The sequence below is a fragment of the Pelobates fuscus genome, chromosome 3 (genome assembly GCF_036172605.1).
Source record: "Pelobates fuscus isolate aPelFus1 chromosome 3, aPelFus1.pri, whole genome shotgun sequence".
NCBI classification, from domain to species: Eukaryota; Metazoa; Chordata; class Amphibia; order Anura; family Pelobatidae; genus Pelobates; species Pelobates fuscus.
In genome coordinates, this window is record NC_086319.1 from 347000201 (window position 1) to 347017747 (window position 17547).

A 17547-nucleotide genomic window follows, 5' to 3' on the forward strand; every position below is an offset into this window, starting at 1 on the left:
TTAAGGCGCGGAATGCTGACAGTAATGGGAGGAGGCCGCTTGTTATAGTCTGTGCTCTGTGCCAGTGTGAAGCTCAAAGCTCTAGCACTGGAATCAGCAGTGGTTGTGACAGTCTGTAGTGCTGCCCCCCCTTCTTACTCGGTTATACCCCAGATCTTGTTTTGTAGGAGCTCACAGTGTGTGCAGTGTCTGGGTGACTGTAAGACATAGCCCCACAGCAATCATTCTCACAGTAATGGGTCTAACTTGTAATAATTGTACTTGCAAACTACTGCTTTCTATATTGGATTAAATTTAAGTAGTTTTAATGAATATTAATAGGACAAGATGCCACCTAAAATGTTCAGGAACAGCGCCACATACTGGCCATAGGAGGAGATACACTGTCTTTATCAAAGGTAGCTTAGGAAGATTGAAATGTTGGGCTTTGTGCACCTAGTTTGTCCATACACCGTGGAGCTCTGTGATTCACTCATACACCGTGTACATTACCATGGAGCTCTGTGATTCAGTCATACACATTGCTATGGAGATGTGGTTTGTCCATAACCGTGCACATTACTGTGGAGCTCTGAGATTCACTCTTACACATTGCTGTGAAGTTCTATGATTTTGGGGAGTTCTGTGATTCACTCATAAACAGTGCGCATTGATGTGGAGCTCTGTAATTCACTCATACACCGTGCACATTGCTGTGGAGCTCTGTAATTCACTCATACACAGTGCACATTGCTGTGGAGCTCTGTAATTCACTCATACACCGTGCACATTGCTGTGGAGCTCTGTAATTCACTCATACACAGTGCACATTGCTGTGGAGCTCTGTGATTCACTCAGTGTATATTGCTGTGGAGCTCTGTAACTCATACACAGTGCACATTGTTGTGGAGTTATGCGAAATGCTCATACAAACTGCAACTTGCTGTTTAGCTCTGTAATTCACTCATACACTGCGCAAATTGCTGTTTAGCTCTGTAATTCACTCATACACTGCACAAATTGCTGTGGAGCTCTGTAATTCACTCATACACTGTGCAAATTGCTGTGGAGCTCTGTAATTCACTCATACACTGTGCAAATTGCTGTGGAGCTCTGTAATTCACTCATACACTGTGCAAATTGCTGTGGAGCTCTGTAGTTCACTAATACACTGTGCCCAATGTTGTGTAGCTCTGTGATAAACATTTTATGAATGCATCTCAAGCACCCCTGCCAGTTTACATCCCCATTATTCCTCTTAGCCCATTTACCCTTTCTGGCCAATCCACCCTAAGTTAGTAAATAGAACTCACCTTTAGCTTCTCTCCCCTACTGCAGGAACTGGAAGAGCAATGTCAACATTAAGGGTCTTTGCAAATTCTGCAACGTCCCCAGATGTTGATAGTGCTCTTTTAAGCACAATGCTGAAGGCTTCTTATTCGAAGGCTAAAGTTAGCTTCCTATTCAGATTGGCTTCTTGTTCATCTTGATCATACCTCTTTTTCAAGAAAAGTGATTATTTACTCAAATTAGTAAACTTCCAAATATTTCCACCTACCTTTAGCCAAATCACAATCTTAAAGGGACACTATAGTCACCCAGAGTCCCAGATCACTTCAGCTCAATGAAACTGCTATGTTTACATTTGGGGTTAAGCCAGCCTCTAGTGGCTGTCTTCCAGACAGCCACTAGAGGCGCATCTGGGACGATGGAGGCACATTTCGCCTCCATCGCGCAGAGCGTCCATAGGAAAGCATTGAGAAATGCTTTCCTATGGACACTTTGAATGCGCGTGCGGCACTTGCCACGCATGCACATTCGGCTCCGCTGACGTCGGACAGGGGAGGAGAGGTCACCAGCGCCGAGGGAGCTGGAATAAGGTAAACTGCTGAAGGTTTTTTTTTTCTATTCTTTATTTTTGCTGTGCAAAAGAAAAATACAAGCAGGCATGAGGTGCCCCAAAGGCAGTCCTCAGGCGTACATCTCGTTTGACATTTGAGGCAAATGATTGACGTGCACAAATTTTTATAGGACATTCAAGTGTAGGTAGTTGTGTCTTTAAAGCTTAGGTAGGAGTGAGACGTGCACCTGTTATGCTAACATCTATTATTAAAAGAATGTCATGAAGAGCAGTCGAGTAGGTGTCGTTTGTTTGAGTCTGGTGCAATCGGTGGAGTGAGTCAGTGCTTTAAGTTTGTCACCCCCGGCCATCAGAGACAAGAGCCCCCTGTGCGTAGCAACGAGTGGTCAAGGCTTGTGCTGTGCCTGCGTAGGACCTCGTGTAGGCATTTTGGTGCAAGCGTGACCCCCCAGGTTGTGTGCATGTGAGAGGACATGTTTGTTGCATGAGGGTTTGGCAGAGGTCGTCAGAAGCCAGCAATATCAGTCCTCGAGTGCTCAGTAACCCCAGCATAGCATGGGAGACATTAACACTGTAGCGATGAAAGTGCGGATAGTGTCTCTGAGTGTCTCTTAGCCAGCCCATGACCACTGGTGTCGGTAGGTATGGCCTCAGGGTCGCGGTCGGGCATGGGGTAGTCCTTAAGATTGAGCTGGTATGCTGCAGTAACATGGGTATGCTCCGGGTGGTTGGTATGCAGGTGGTTGATACTGCAGGATGGTACGACAGAGCACTGACAGTTGCTTGCGTGAGTGGGGCAAGTCTGCCCATTGTCCCTGTGAGCTGCAGCTCATTGTGCTTCTTTTATGAGCTTTTCACTGTCTTGCTGTTTATTCTGCTGTGTGGCGTGTGGCTGGTCTTGGGTTGCTGCTGAGCAAGAGGTGCTGGTTGGTAGGCTGTGACAAAAGGGGTGGTAGCTCGGCGCATGGTGCCGGTGGCAGTAGTTTTGGTGCCTCTATTCGCTGTGCATCTCCCCCCCCCAGTCCTCCCATCTGCCTCTTGTGGTAGGTGTCTCTCGAGGGCCACTCACTGCTTACTCACGGTTAGGTGCCTGGGATGTCTGTCAGGCAGGGATCAGCGGTCTGTTTCAGGCTCCGTGAGTCGACGCCCTCACACACAGCCTCCGCCATCTTAGATTCAGGCTTCGGGCCCTCTCTGCAGCCGGGTACAGCGTTGTCTCCGGGTGCGGCCTTGAGGTTAGGGCCGGGACCACTCCCCGGCCCATGGGGGCGGGACCAGGGCCACGCTAGTGCAGCGTGTCTGTCGGGCACCGGGATAGCAGAGCGGCAGCCGTCCACTCCACTCACCGCCAAGAAAGCTCCCGTCCGTTGCGGCTAAGATCTCCCCTCCGGGGGACTAAAACTTAGGGAGCAAGCCTCTCCCCGGTTCCGGCAGCCCTCTTCCATGGAGGGTCGCAGTGATGGGTAAAATCTAATTCGGCAGGCTTTTAGGGTCTTTGCTTGCAGGAGCTGATCTTCCCTGCGACCGCTCTGCTCGGCGGCCCGGCCCCGTCCCCATGCTGAAGGGGGACCCTGATGGTGGGGGCACCCTCAGGGCACTATAGTGTCAGGACAACCGCTTTGGACAACCAACCAACATCCATGCACTTCAATGGGAATTCTAAATAAGTTTCCAAGCTTTTTCTCAATGAAAACTATCTGGGCTGGAGCATGACCCCCATGCCAGACTGATGCTTGCACTGAACTATATTCCATCTATTTGTCTACTTACTGGCAAATAGTTTAAACTCTGACTTGTAGCAAGGATTCCCATTTCTGCACAGAATCTGGTTCCATTTTCTGAGCAGACGAAGTCTGGGTATCAACTATTTGCATGGAGAGCTCCGCTTCTGCTATTGAGGCATACTGTGGAGAACAAGTGAGCAAGGCATCTGCTCCCTTACATTATATTGTACTATCTTTCTGGAGTACAGCTTACTGAGCTAGATTCAGCAACTGAAGCTGCATTTTGAGTGTCAGCCTTCCTACTCCACCCCTTTGGACCTTTGCAGTTATGGTTAATGAGGTCTCTGAAATTTGCATGGAACACTAATGGTTTAAAAGATAAAAAAACAAAAACAAAGAGTTGCATTTGGAGCTGTGGCTTCCTATTACTGCTTTTGAGTTTTGCAAATAAACCACTTTTCCCCTCCACATCTGCCAATAACTGTGTCAACTCCCACCAATTGTGAGTATATTCGTGCTCCGTGTGTGTGTGTGTGTATGTTGATGTTCCTGTTTGTGCAATGTTAGGGCAAGATGAAAAAAAAAGTACTAGATTATTCAAAATACTTTATTATACAAAAACCCTCCATGTATAACAAGAGATAATTATTTTTACACATCCACCTATTGAATATGTATATAAATGCAACCAGGTCGTCGGACAACGCAAACATCGTGCTACAATTTGAGTTTGTGTGCAGAAAGTTCGTTTCCTTTCTTTGTTTTCTTCTGCGCTGCCTTTGCGCCTTTGATTTGCACTCTAACTTGATCCTGCAGCTGGGAGAAGAATGCTTGAGAGGACTTTAAAGCCTTATCCTTCCCTTCATCCTGTAACAGAAAACACACATCATTTATCAACTGCTGACTGTAACCCATATCCAACAACAGATTGTGTCCAATAACATTCCCCTGTACCTACGGTTTTATTCTACAGTGTGTCCGTCCGTTTTAACATTACTTTAGTGAAACGCAAAAGGTTCATTTTACTTTGGGGGGGGTGTCTCTTCTTGTCATAACAGAATGCTAATTAGGCTACTTTTTTCAGCCATTAATACATGCAGTATAATTGGGGGCAGAGGTAAGCCCTCACTCAGGTTACACAGAAAGAGGTTTCAGAAACACAGGGAATGGTAAAATATGAGAAACTAACTTCAATTTTGATTTTATAATATTATAATTATTTTGTTAATAAAAAGCCCCGCACAGAGTATGAAATTTTGATTTGGTGATTTTTTTTTTTTAAATTCGAGGAACATGTTCAGAATTTATTTTTATTTTTTAAACATTGAGGACGAAAATAAATAAAAAGATAGCGGAGTTCCCAAGGATTTCTAAAACAAGTTTACTGCTATGGCTTTTAAACCCCAATAACACGGAATGCTCTTGCTGCAGTGTTTGTATACTTACCTTTAGTATAGTGGCTTTTCCCTCCTTGGCCAGCTTCTTCAGACTGGCTTCAGCAGCTTGTTTGGTAGGTTTCTTTCCACTCTCTTCCCTGGTCTTCTCGGCCAACTTAAGCCGTTTTTCCTTCTCTTTTATTTTCAGCCTTTTGGTGAGTTTCTTTTTTCTCCTGTCTCTGTTCTTGTCAGTGGAGGTTTTCTCTGCTCTAGTTTTTATGTCTCCTGCTTTGTTCTTCTCCTGTTTAGAGAGAGCAACACAATTACAATACATTGTCAAAACAAATGTGTGCAGTTTTATTTGAAATCCAAACATGAAGGGAACACTCCACGAACCATAACCACTGCAGCCTGCTGTAGTGGTTATGGTGCCAGCAATACGCTAGCATCCAGTAGAGTGAGTAGTCAGACCGTTTAAGAATGGTTTGACAACTTGCCTCCTCTGGGAGATCTGCCATTGTGCCAAGCCTGGTGGAGCAGGGCCACACTGTCTGAGAGCTCTTAGTTGACACTCTTAACCAATGGCCCGCCTCTGCAGTCCAGGGATTTGCTCAGTGGAGCCAATGTTAGTCCCTCGCAAAAACGTTCAGCGACAGAAGAGGAGACAGCAGCAGGCTCCTGGCAGACCCCAGGTAAGTTGCCAAACCATTCTTAAACATTTTGACTACATATTCTAAAGGGTGCAAGGGCACTCCTGTAACCATAACCACAATAATTTTCTACTACTCCAATTTTTTTTATACCAGATTCTTGCACAACCCTCTTACATTCAGTATGGTTAAGTTTTCAAAGTAGTGTCCAGTATTGTGTAGTAGAAGCTTTCTTACAGAACTGCATGCAGAAATGAGTTTGATTTGATAAAGAGGGAATACACAGATACTTTCTAACTACCCCAAATCCGATTGGTAATGCCCTCTTCCCTACTGTGAATTGTTCTTACCTTGACTTCCTCTGGGGCAACAAGTGCTGCTTCGCTGGCAGCCACTGGTGCCACTTCTTCCATGCTGATTGCAGGAACATTAGAGACCACCTTAATTTCTGGAATGGCCTAAGGAAATAAAAACATATTAACATTAACATATACATAACATTGGATAAATTGGTTACTTTCCTGACTGGTAAAGCTTTGAAATATGTTACCCGGGTGTACATGTTTATTAAGTAAGAGAGAGAGTCAGACACATATACTGATACAGCAGCGCCAATTTACTATGAATGTATTAGCACTGATTTACAGTCTGTGAAAATGATCCAATCAATGGAATGGTTACTTAAACAAAGTATTTTGAATGCATCTGACGTCCTTCATTAGAAGTTGTAAGTGCCTATGTGCTTCTTTTCGGTTTGTGTTTATTTCACAACTTTGCTACTTACAGAAAAATAATAATAATAATAATAATGAATATGTTACCGGTTTAGGAGTGAAATGAAAATTGGAGAGAGAGTCGAGCTTTAGGAAGAGACTGTCCATCATTTTCTGGATTTCTACATGTTTTGGATTTTCTTCTTCTTCTGTCTTTTTCTATAAAAATAAAACAAAATTTGTTACACCCTTTCCCAAACAGTGATTTAATGAGTATTAAGGCCTATTTTCATAACCCCTGATAGTAGTGAAATTAAACTGCTTGTGAGCAGTCGTTCATTTGAAATGAACTGCCAGGTGTCTGGAAAGCAGGTGGCAAAGAATAACAATTTGTAATTCATTCCCAAAAGTTATTTAACATCTTACCTGGTTGAGTTTTAAATACTCCTGTTCGTATATCTCTGCAAGACTAAGTTTGCTTTTATCGTGGTCCAAAGTAAGTCGCTTCTTAAATTCAAATGGGTTTTCTTTTGGTTTTTCCTTCCTTACAACATCATCCCATATCTTAGAGATAAGAAAGAACATTTTTAAAATCACTTTAAAAAAAAAAAAAAAAAAAAAAAGTCCATACAGTTTAGTAAATCAAAAATACAGATAAAAAAAATAAAATAAATATCAGATAAAATACTGGTTTGGCATAATATAAACCCTCCCCCTCCCCCAACAGATAACGGAGAATGGGTCACAGAACCGCAATTAAAAATAAGTTTTCTTTTTTAAACTGAACAATAATGTAATAACCTAGTTCACTGCTATATATGGTCTGACCACAATATCAAAGCCTCTCATTCTCTGCTCAGATATTTCATTTAAGGTTATACAGAGCTACAATGTATTTAGCACTTTAATTAACACATATGTGGTACAGGGCTGTCCATTGTACTTCAGGATGAGCTCTGCACCACATACGGACTATGTTTAAAATGTTCCTAATATTGCTACAATCATGGTAATAACGATATAGCAATTTCTGGATGCCTTCCTAGTAAGCATTACAGAAATAGCTATAAGGAGGACCCACAAGGCAGACCTTAATGGGGACAGCCACCCCTGTAACCGCCATGTGTTATCTTTTTTTTAGACAGCCGCACAACCGTTATTAGAAGTTGTACATGCCATAATCTCTGTGATTGTGGTGTTTACATGCAGTTACTAGGCAATCTCACTCCTAAAGTTGTCGAGCAGCGTCCTCAAGATGCCATCATAGCTGTGACAGGTTGTGTCCTACAGCATCATTGTCAACTGATCCCTAGATGCTGCAGTTGTGTAAACTGGCCAATCTCACAACAAGGGAGTCCTTCAGTAAATCCATGATTGGTTCCAAAGCTGACACAGTAAGGGTTAGCTTTAGGGTTATGAGAGGGTGAGAAATAGCGTCAAAGTGGGACTCTGGACAGTAGCACATAGCGTATCTGGGAAGCAAGTAAAGAGGCATGCCAGAACTAACGCATGTCTCAAAGGTGACCCTATAAATTACCCCCAAATCTAGCAAAGATATACATGTGGGGTATTGCTGTACTCGACAGCAGTAAAAGAATACAAATAAGGGGTCTTTACAGCAGTGTGATGCATGGTCTATTTGATTAACCCTAAATATTCTACAACATATATACTTTAGTAAAATGATTTTGGACTCTGACTGCTATTAACGTTAAAGTGTCAGCATGCTTAATGTGGCTAGTAGTTAGTTGTCAAACAGCAATTCACTATATGTCACATTTGTCCTATAGCTTCCATAAATTAAATCCTAGACATGTGAGTTATTTTCACAACAGGGATTAATAAGTGCATTTGTTTTAAGTAATTTTTCTTAAGAGCTTTAGATTGTTTTAATAGTTTGTTCAACTGATATAGTTGTTAGTATACACATAGGGAAACAGTAGAAAGTCCTATCCGTCTAAAAAACAAAACCTGTATATTTTGCGTATGGGTACACCTAAAAGTAAAGTGTTAAATTATAGTGGAACAAACACATAGCAAAAATGCCCAAAATTCCTCTGTCATAAAACAACAGCATTAAGGAAAAGGCTCAGCCATGAAGGGGTTAAAATGTGGACATACACAAAGTATCCGGTTAACTTCAGCAAGTAAGAGTAGCAGACAGAAATGCTATTGGAAAAGGCTGGATAGAATAAATGGGTGAGTTGGCATGTTAAATGGGAATCGGGAGAGAGTGGGAAGGTAAAATGGAGAGAAAAGACAGGTAACGTGGGTTAGAGATGGGGTGGGTAAAATGAGTAGGCAGATAAGTTACTGAGTAATTAAATGTAATGGTAGCCTGGGTTCCCATATTTCGTGGGTGAAGGGAATGTTGAATTAATATACAGTAAGTCATATAATCTACATGTGCTTGAAGGGATTCTATAGTGTAAGGAATACAAACCCTTTGTTCACTCAACCGATTCCAGCACCAATCTCATTCAGTGCTGGATTGTGCTCTGCCTCTTCCGACGGGGGAGCGTATTGCTCATGTGCGACTCAATACTTTCCTATGGGAAATTCTCTGACGCTGGACGTAGACACACAGAGTGTGAGGATGTCCAGCTACACTTGGGCAACAAAATGTCCATTAGGATCAAAACAAACCCTGTAGTGTCTGATTGACAGCCACTGGAGGCCTGCAATGTAATCAATGCAGATTCTCTAAAACTGTAGGACTAAGTGGGACAGGGACACTGCACCCAGACAACTTCAATGAGATTAAGTTATCTGGGTGCCTATAGTGTCCCTTTAAGACAACACTAGAATGCACCAGACACAGCATAACAGGAATAATAACCAAACAGAGTTACAAGGTACAGAAAGCACATACTAACCTGGTCTTTTATCCTCTGTTTAATGATATCTTCTAGCTGTACTGTGGTCTCCTCTGTGATAATAGGTGCTGTGAGAAAACATATCAGAATTTCCGTTAGATCAGAAACAGGAAGCCAGTGGAATTTCTCTGCGGATTTATACAATTAATTGAATTACCCATCCTGATGGCATGGTCGAATTGCAAGGTCTCTGACAGCAGACTGTTTTCAGGCCTTTTCTGTGCCGTCACCTCACCACTAAGTTGCCAAGCTTTCTCAGCCAGCATTTGATTTTGCAAGGCATTAATTTTCTCTGTCATCTGAAAAGAAAAAAAGAAATAGAGATTGATTAGATAAGAATGTGGGCAATTGAAATGAATGCAGATATTACAATCATACAGATAAATAGACAGCAACACAGGCTGTATTTAAGTGTTACTCGCACGTCGGCCTGAACAGACTATAAAAGATACAAAAAAACAGACTGTATTATTGAAATACTTCTCCTCTTGGTTTGTCCTTCACAGCAAAGTCCTGATTTAGGAATTCTAGTTTTGTGTGAAACACAAAAATTACCAGCGTTGATTAAGCGCAACTGTATCACGCAGCAATATTGCTTCACTATTTTCATGGACGTCAGTTTGTTTAAATCAGTAGAATGCATGTACAGAACTGATATAAACTCCTCCACCAACAAGTTTTTGAAAAATATTAGCATTTATTTGAAACAAGGGATGTGTAGATAGCACATATACAAAGAATAAGACCGCAATTTAGTGTACAGGCAAGCTTAAAAATATTGCATACATTTGCACAATTTTTGTTTTTCATTTATTCCTTCATCCTTTAAAAAAAAAAAAATGTAAACCTTTAGAGAACGTATACGATGTACTTATCTTGGAATATTTCACACAGTGTCTATAAGGGAATTAAAAAAGCAAAAAATACTATGGTTCTCACAGAGGATGTGACAAAAATAGACCGATATAAATTGTCAAACACCTTGCTTATAGTTATTCGTAAGGATTCTAAAAGGTATTATTAGCCGAAAGGCTTACTGAAAAAGCAACAGTATGTTAAATTAATGTCTGCGTTTCAGCATAAGGACCACCTACAATATATATAGTTAAATCATAAATTTCTAAAATAAAAAGGTATAGCCGGAATGCCAATAGTGAAATGTTCGGACCCATTAACGCACTCATTCCCCTTCATGACTGTAGGAATGGTGAATATAAAATACAGACAGCACTTACCCCAGAGGGTGCAAGGAAGGTCAGGCCCATCCACAGACCAGTAAAGATCAAAATACACAAAAATACCCACCATGTCCTCAGGTGTCAATCTCCCTTTATTTAAGTACCACACATGGAAAAGAGCAATGTTTTGGCGGACAACACAGCATTCATCAATCTTTAAAAAGGCAGTGTTGTCGGACAAAACGTTACACACTATCAGAGAGGACACTTCATGGCATTGCAACAGAGAGGTCCTTGAACTATTTCTATGCAGAGCAGAATGGGGGAATATTGTAACCTAGCTAATTACTTCTAATATACAGATCTCATAGTAGCCCGTAACCAAAACAAAAAATAAACCTGCACACAACAAAAACACTAAACCTCTGTATGTTTAATTGATATTTTCCTTCTTAAAAGATTAAAAAGAGTATATACAACATTAACCTGCAGTCAACAGATAACATTTTGATTGAAACCAAGAAAAAAAATAATAAATAAAAATTATATATATATATATATATATATATATATATATAAAAAATGTATATAATTAGTATTTTCAATACATTGTTTAGGGAAGGAATACATGTCCTTGTACAGAGGTTCTGCCCGGTGGCAGTGATTACTAAATAAATGGGCTGAAGTAATAAGGGTTACAATATGGTGTTCTTTCTTTCTCTAGAAAAGGTCTCACTAAGGACTTGTCAAATATGTTGATTAAGATTTAAGACAGCTGAATAGAATTTTAGCATTTTATCAAGCTCAATGTCAGAATAATCTCTCACTAACCTTCGCTTCCCGTTTCTCAAAGGAGGACTTTGGCTCACTGGGTTCCGATACATCATGTTGCTTTTTTCCACCAAGAATATCACCAATGTCTTCGCCTTCACTTTCATCAGATAGAGCAAACGTTACCCGCTTGAAAGTTTCCTTGGCTTTTTTGCTCTCCTCGGTTTCCTCCATTGGTTCCTCCTCTTCTTCATCACTGTAGGAAGAGTCCATGGTTAGTGTTTCGCCCAAATATAAGCGCATTCTTATTGCGATCAGGCAGGTACCAAATAAGAAACCGCGTTTACAAAAGACAATTATATTTCCTGCATTTTTATTAAAAGTATTTAATACATTCAAGCACCTCACACGCACAATGAGGACCATAGAAATGTAATAGTCCAAGCCTGTAAAGAACATTTTCACTACAACACAGATAAGTATCTGTACTCTAATTATCTGCCCAAATGTGAACCATTACATTGTCGTGCAGGTGGAGGCCTCTGGAATTCATTTTAAAGGAACATTCTAATGTTAAGTATCAGTGTATTCATTTATAATGCTGAAATGTCCACCCTCCAAAAGTATTTGCCTCTAATCCAGCAGTGAGACAGTTTTGTCACTAGAACTCCTCTCCGTCTCAGAGAGATCAGAACTAGTGATAATCTCCTGGCCAACTCATTGCTTTAGAGCAGCATTGAGATACAAGGCACATGCACAGCAATCATTGCAATACACCAGCAATGTCTCTCAAAATCCAATGAAACCAATGCTTTGCTACAAGAAGACCTCACTTCGTCTTTGTGTGAGTGTTCAAACCGAGACAAAGACGACCCTCTAAGCTGTCTGCTTGACATTCGGAAGGTGTTATCAAGTGGGTTTATAAAAATGCAGATTTCTTTTTAAAATCAATAATTTTAACTAAGACAATGGGTACATGTGCATAACAACTTTAGTGTTTTGCAGTGTTTAATCCATATATTCACTACCCTGGTTCCCAGGAAACTATTTAATATAGAAAGAAAAAAATATTCCTTACTATTCACTCATTTGTTCATTGGCATCATCAGACAAAGCCCCCTCCTCATTATCTTCATTTTCTTCCAAATCATCTTCCTCACTTGGTTGTTCTTCCATGTCCTCTTGATCACCTTCTAGTGGGTCAAAGTAGTCTTTGTAATAAAGGTCTCTGGAACTTTTGCTCTCCTGGAAAATATAATTCTAAATGATCAGTTCTTGTAGCATTTAAGCATGTCAACATCCACAAAATATACTAACAAGTAAAAAGAAAATATAAACATTTGTGGGATCTGGGCTTTTTCTCAAGACCCCTTCCCCTCACCCCCTAACCTTCATGATCATGACAGCAGCTGTACGAAGGAGTATAACAGATACACTTTCATGGACAGTCCAGATCCCTAGAGTACTTTAGCTTGCTGAAGTGCTTTATGCGTCAGAAGTATGCCCTCTTTTTTCATTGGAAATTGGCATCTTTATAAATTAATCTTGTTCCACTCGCCTGACTGTCAATCTGGCCCTGTTATTTCCAGGTAGTTTTGCTCAGTAGAACTAAACTCTAGAAGTAGGCAATTGATCAGAGCACCTGGCTTGAAAATACTTCTCATTGAGCTGCATTAGGAAGTCTGTGATTGGACAGAAACAGAAAGTCTGGGATACAAGAACTTCAGCTTTTGCAAGCTGTTTTTAGATATACCCCCAATAACAAAATATATAAATAAATGCATACATATTCTTATTAGGGGTATATCTACTAAATAATGATTTCCCCCCCCCTTTGATTTGGCAGTGGAGTGTCTTTTAGTGATGCGAATCTCCCTTGGTACTGCCGTGTGCCTCTCCAATCTGTGTTCAGCCTGACAAAGTATGTGAATTAGCTGACTCACGCAGTGCTTACTGCTGGAGAATATGCAGAGCACAGCGTTCTTCGGTTATGATATAAATATATAGAATTGCCATAAAACGCACGTTTATTGCAGCGCTGCTGCAGAGTCCTCAGCACAGTTCAATTCTTCTCCAATTAAGTCATCAATTCTGATGGCTTTTATTTAAACTGATGCTTCACATAAAGAAGCATTGTGGTCAAGCCAAGTTAAGCATGCAGTGTGCATGCCTCGTACAAGTTTGAAAAACTTGATATCAGGCAGTCAGAGAGGAGTGCTAGGGCTGCCAGATTGACATTTTGGATGGGCAGGGATTGATTTCTACGGTAGGGTATTCTGTTCACTGTCAACCTCTAGTGGCCCGAGTGAATGCCTAGGTACTTTTCTCTGAAAAGGCAGTGTTTACATTAAGAAGCCTGCAGGGACAAGCAGTAGACACAAGAACAGCTACATTAAAGGAACACTATAGGGTTAGGAATCCGCTGCGAATAAATGGTTAATTAACTATTTATTTGCTTACCTTAATCCAGCACCGGGGACCCTCAGTGCTGGTGAGCTCTCCTTCTCCATCGATGTCAGCTTCCGAGTGAAGCCGAATGCACATGCATGGTGAAAGGAGCACGCACATTTAAACCAGCCCAGAGGAAAGCATTACTCAATGCTTTCCTATGGGGATCTTATTTGACGCTGGAGGTCCGTGAGGAGGAGGAGACATTAGAGGCTGGATTAGCCCTGCAGTGTAAACATAGCAGTTTCTCTGAAACTGCTATGTTTACAGCTGTAGGGTTAAAACTAGGGACCTGGCACCCAGACCACTTTATTGATCTGAAGTGGTCTGGGTGTCTATAGTGGTCCTTTAATCTGTAGTTGTGTGGTAAAGGGATTCTATAGTCACCAGAACAGGGGGTTGTTGAACTGCATTGTACTGAAGTCCAAATTGGAGGCTTTTTCTGTGCTAATCTTCTATGTACTTTGATTATTTTCTTATAAAGGAACACTGCAGGCAACATAACAAATGATTGAGGTGGTTATGGTGCCTGGAGCTGGTGTAAACCATATCCCACATCACTGCTAAACATTTTACTCACTTTCAGTAGAGATATTTGGTCCCCAACAGTCTGCAGCCCAGTCCCAATTATGACATGGCAAAGTTATGCTTCCGTTTTGCACCACACTACTAATTCATACCAGGGATCACTGCCAGAAATCCGTGTGTACTGTGTGAAGCAAAGCATATCTTTACCATTTCGTCACTCGAGGCTGGGACCGTGCATCACTGATAAATGGTGAGTAAATCATCTAGCGGCAATGCAGGATACGCCGCAGAGCATCCAGGCACTATAACTTCTGCAATCAGTTAAACTAGTTATGGTGGCTGAAAGGTCCGTTTAATGGCAAATATCTGCTTATATTTAAGTTCCTACTGCCACATTAGTATTATGAATTACAAAAGCATTGGTCAGAATTCATTGGTTGATACTGTACTGCTCCTTGGTGGCCAGCTCTGTGACCATTGAAAGGAACTCTATACGCACTCAGACCACTTCATCTCAATTAAGTGGTCTGGGTTCCATGCCCCTTTCTTTTAAAACCTGCAACTGAAAAAAAAATGCTGTTTAGTAGATGCCACTGGAAGCACTTCTGTATTTTAGGAAAGTGAAACTCGTCTATTCAATCAGATGGTTTCATAGAGACCATTTGATTAACACAGTGCATTGCCGCACACACACTCTAGTGTCCCAATAGATTGAGAAAACTTTGGATTTGAAGAAATCATCAAGACTGATAATCTCAGCTAAAGAAGTTTCGTGGAGACCGGCGCAGTGAGAGTGGATAGGTAATAAAATCCCACCTTTCAAACCCTCACACAGGAAGGAGGCCACCAGAATAGGTAGTTTGAGACTACATCATTAAGAATGTTTGAATCCTTAAAGTTATAGTGGTCATTTAACTACTTGAAAACAGTTTACCTTTTGCTTTGTTTTCTGTGTGTCAAAAATATCCTCTTCATCGCCAGACTCAATATCCTCAAAGTACTCTACGTCTTCTTCACTTTCATCGTCGTCGTTAGCATCATCATTTTTCTCAGTTGCATCCAAATAGGCTTCCATCTCTGCTAGGTTGAAAAACTGGTCATCCACTATGGACTTTTCTGTAGGCTTTTTATTTGTTTGTTTTCTTTCTGGCTTTTTATTTATTGTCTGTTTGTTTTGTTGCTCCAGTTCATCAACATCAGAGTCCAAATCGGATTCATCATCATCTCTGAAATTAGCCTTTGGTAAATGTTTTCCACTGAGCTTGTGGGTGTTCTCTTTTCCATCCCTTCTTTTTACGTTTACTTCAGGTTCTAACTCTGAAACATCTTCCTCTGTTTCACCTTCAGATTCTGATGCTTCCTCCTCAGATGGCTCCACAAGATACAGTTCTCGGTCTTTGACACTTTGTCTGACCGCATTCTTGAAGTAGTTAAGAACTTTACTGTTCTGAAGTTCAATCTGTTGCCAGATTTGCTCTTCATCAAAGTTTTCAGTCACCAACTCTTTTAGGGGACTTCCTATGCCAAGGGCAAGTTCGGATTTGTGCAAATCATAGAGAACCTTTGTTAACTGGGAGAACCTTCCAGCTAACTCTTCTTGCACACTAAGAAAGAAAAGCACAAGACAGTTAAAGTACATTATCAATAATAAACAGGATATATGATGCATATATTCCTACAGAATTAAACACACAAATGGCCAACCAACTTGTTTCACAAGGGTCATACAGATATCTCACACATAATTTTTCTTGTTTGATATCATAGAATGTTTTTAATTATACATTTCTAAATATAAAAAAGCAGACACAATCCATTCCTTGGGTGGGAGGCAGGCAGGCAAACCTGGCACTATAACCACTATAGGGAGCACCAGTGGTCATGATGCTTGGAGCTTTCCTTTAGTGTAGTGCTTTTGTTTCATGCAATGAAAAGGCAGTGTTTACATTCAAGGCTGCCATTATAACACTTTGGGCCCCTTACACTGCAAATTGCCAGGTTTCCCCTGAAACACTGACAATCGGACACAATGCCAAACCACATACACATTCCCATACAATATTTAACACCACACAGATACACACAAACACAGACAAATCTGTATTCCTAACACTATCATGCCCTTTGGCCCCCTTGGAGCAGATAAAGGGTTAAACCCTTTGTTGCTGAAATCGGGTGACTTAATCTCTTTCGGCGTTTGGTCAGCAATCTGCCTCCTCCGACATGGGAGCCTAATGCGCATGCACGGCAGGCAATGCTTTCCTGTAGAGATTTTACTTGTGCAGAGCATGAGAACATCCAGCGTCATTTAGGGGACCTATAGTCCATTAGCATCGAGGAAGTGCAGTCTTAGTCCTAAATGCAGTCTTAGTCCTGTAAGATAATTGTTGCATTTTCTCTAAAACTGTAATGATTTACATTGCAGGACTAAGTGGGACAGGGACATTGCACCCAGACCACTTCAATAAGACAAAGCTGTCTGGGTGACTATAGTGTCCCTTTACGCCACCCTCTTGCCTTCTTACATTTTGTACTGTAGACGTTAGGTGGCTTTCCTGGGGTCCAGATTATGGGCTCTGTACTTTGCCTCTCATTGGGGCTTCTTCACATACCAGTTAGAAGTAAAAGGCCATCACTCTCTCCTAATACTACCAATTATGAGGAGAAAGGTGACAGTTGGCATACATCAGTAAGGGGCCCAACTAAATTCTGAAATGCAGTTTAGATATCTCTACAGGGCCCAGCCAGACCCCTTAATAGGATACTACAGGCTACACAGCTGGATGGTGGCCCTGTTTACATTTGTCCTCTAGGTGCTATCAAATATATATTTGTAACATTAGACTGCTCCTTTACGCCTTTCAGCAAACTTATAAAACATAGGTACATGCATTGCTGTAAATGCTACACAGACAGGAATTATTCACTGAAGTGTGCGGATTGTCTGGAAATTCACAGTTTAGATCAAAATAACTGAAATGAAACATTTTCTCCTACGTTTTCAGAGTTTTTAGCTAATTTGGCCTAAAATATTAAAATTCACTTTGAATTCCTGGCAAAATTCACTCAACAGGGAGTACAAACCCTGAATTTGTAATACTTTAGAGACACATTCTCCAGCTTTGACATATTTCCAATATACTGAGGGCTTCCAATAAATGTGAATACACTGGGCTCCCTGTGTACACCTATAGAAGCTGTTAGTGCTGCACACACTGTGTACCATTATCTATATATGTCCATGTGCTGCAATGAGTGCTACACTCCATGTATTGACCAATCTCCCCATTACCTGAGCAGCTGCTCTGGGTGGGCACTCACTGCCTCCAGTACCTCCATACACTGCCCCAGGGCCGGGGGAGACTGCACTGTGTTCGCCATCACTGCCCCTACAGCGATCAGCAAGCAGCAATCATACACATGGGCAGCACAGGAGCGGAAGT

The 17547-nt window shown here is 41.3% G+C and overlaps 1 protein-coding gene across 1 annotated transcript; it reads right to left on the reverse strand.

Moving 5' to 3' along the window:
- Positions 1-4153: 4153 nt before the first annotated feature.
- On the reverse strand, positions 4154-17544 carry MPHOSPH10 (M-phase phosphoprotein 10). The gene is made up of 11 exons (XM_063449153.1): positions 17397-17544; positions 15039-15708; positions 12207-12373; positions 11189-11384; positions 9337-9478; positions 9180-9247; positions 6730-6867; positions 6412-6522; positions 5941-6048; positions 5011-5241; positions 4154-4431 (listed from the first exon to the last, which is right to left on the reverse strand). Exons 1-11 carry the CDS (start codon positions 17483-17485, stop codon positions 4282-4284), a joined length of 2070 nt encoding a protein of 689 aa, XP_063305223.1. The 5' UTR covers positions 17486-17544; the 3' UTR covers positions 4154-4281.
- Between the last annotated feature and the right edge of the window lie 3 nt (positions 17545-17547).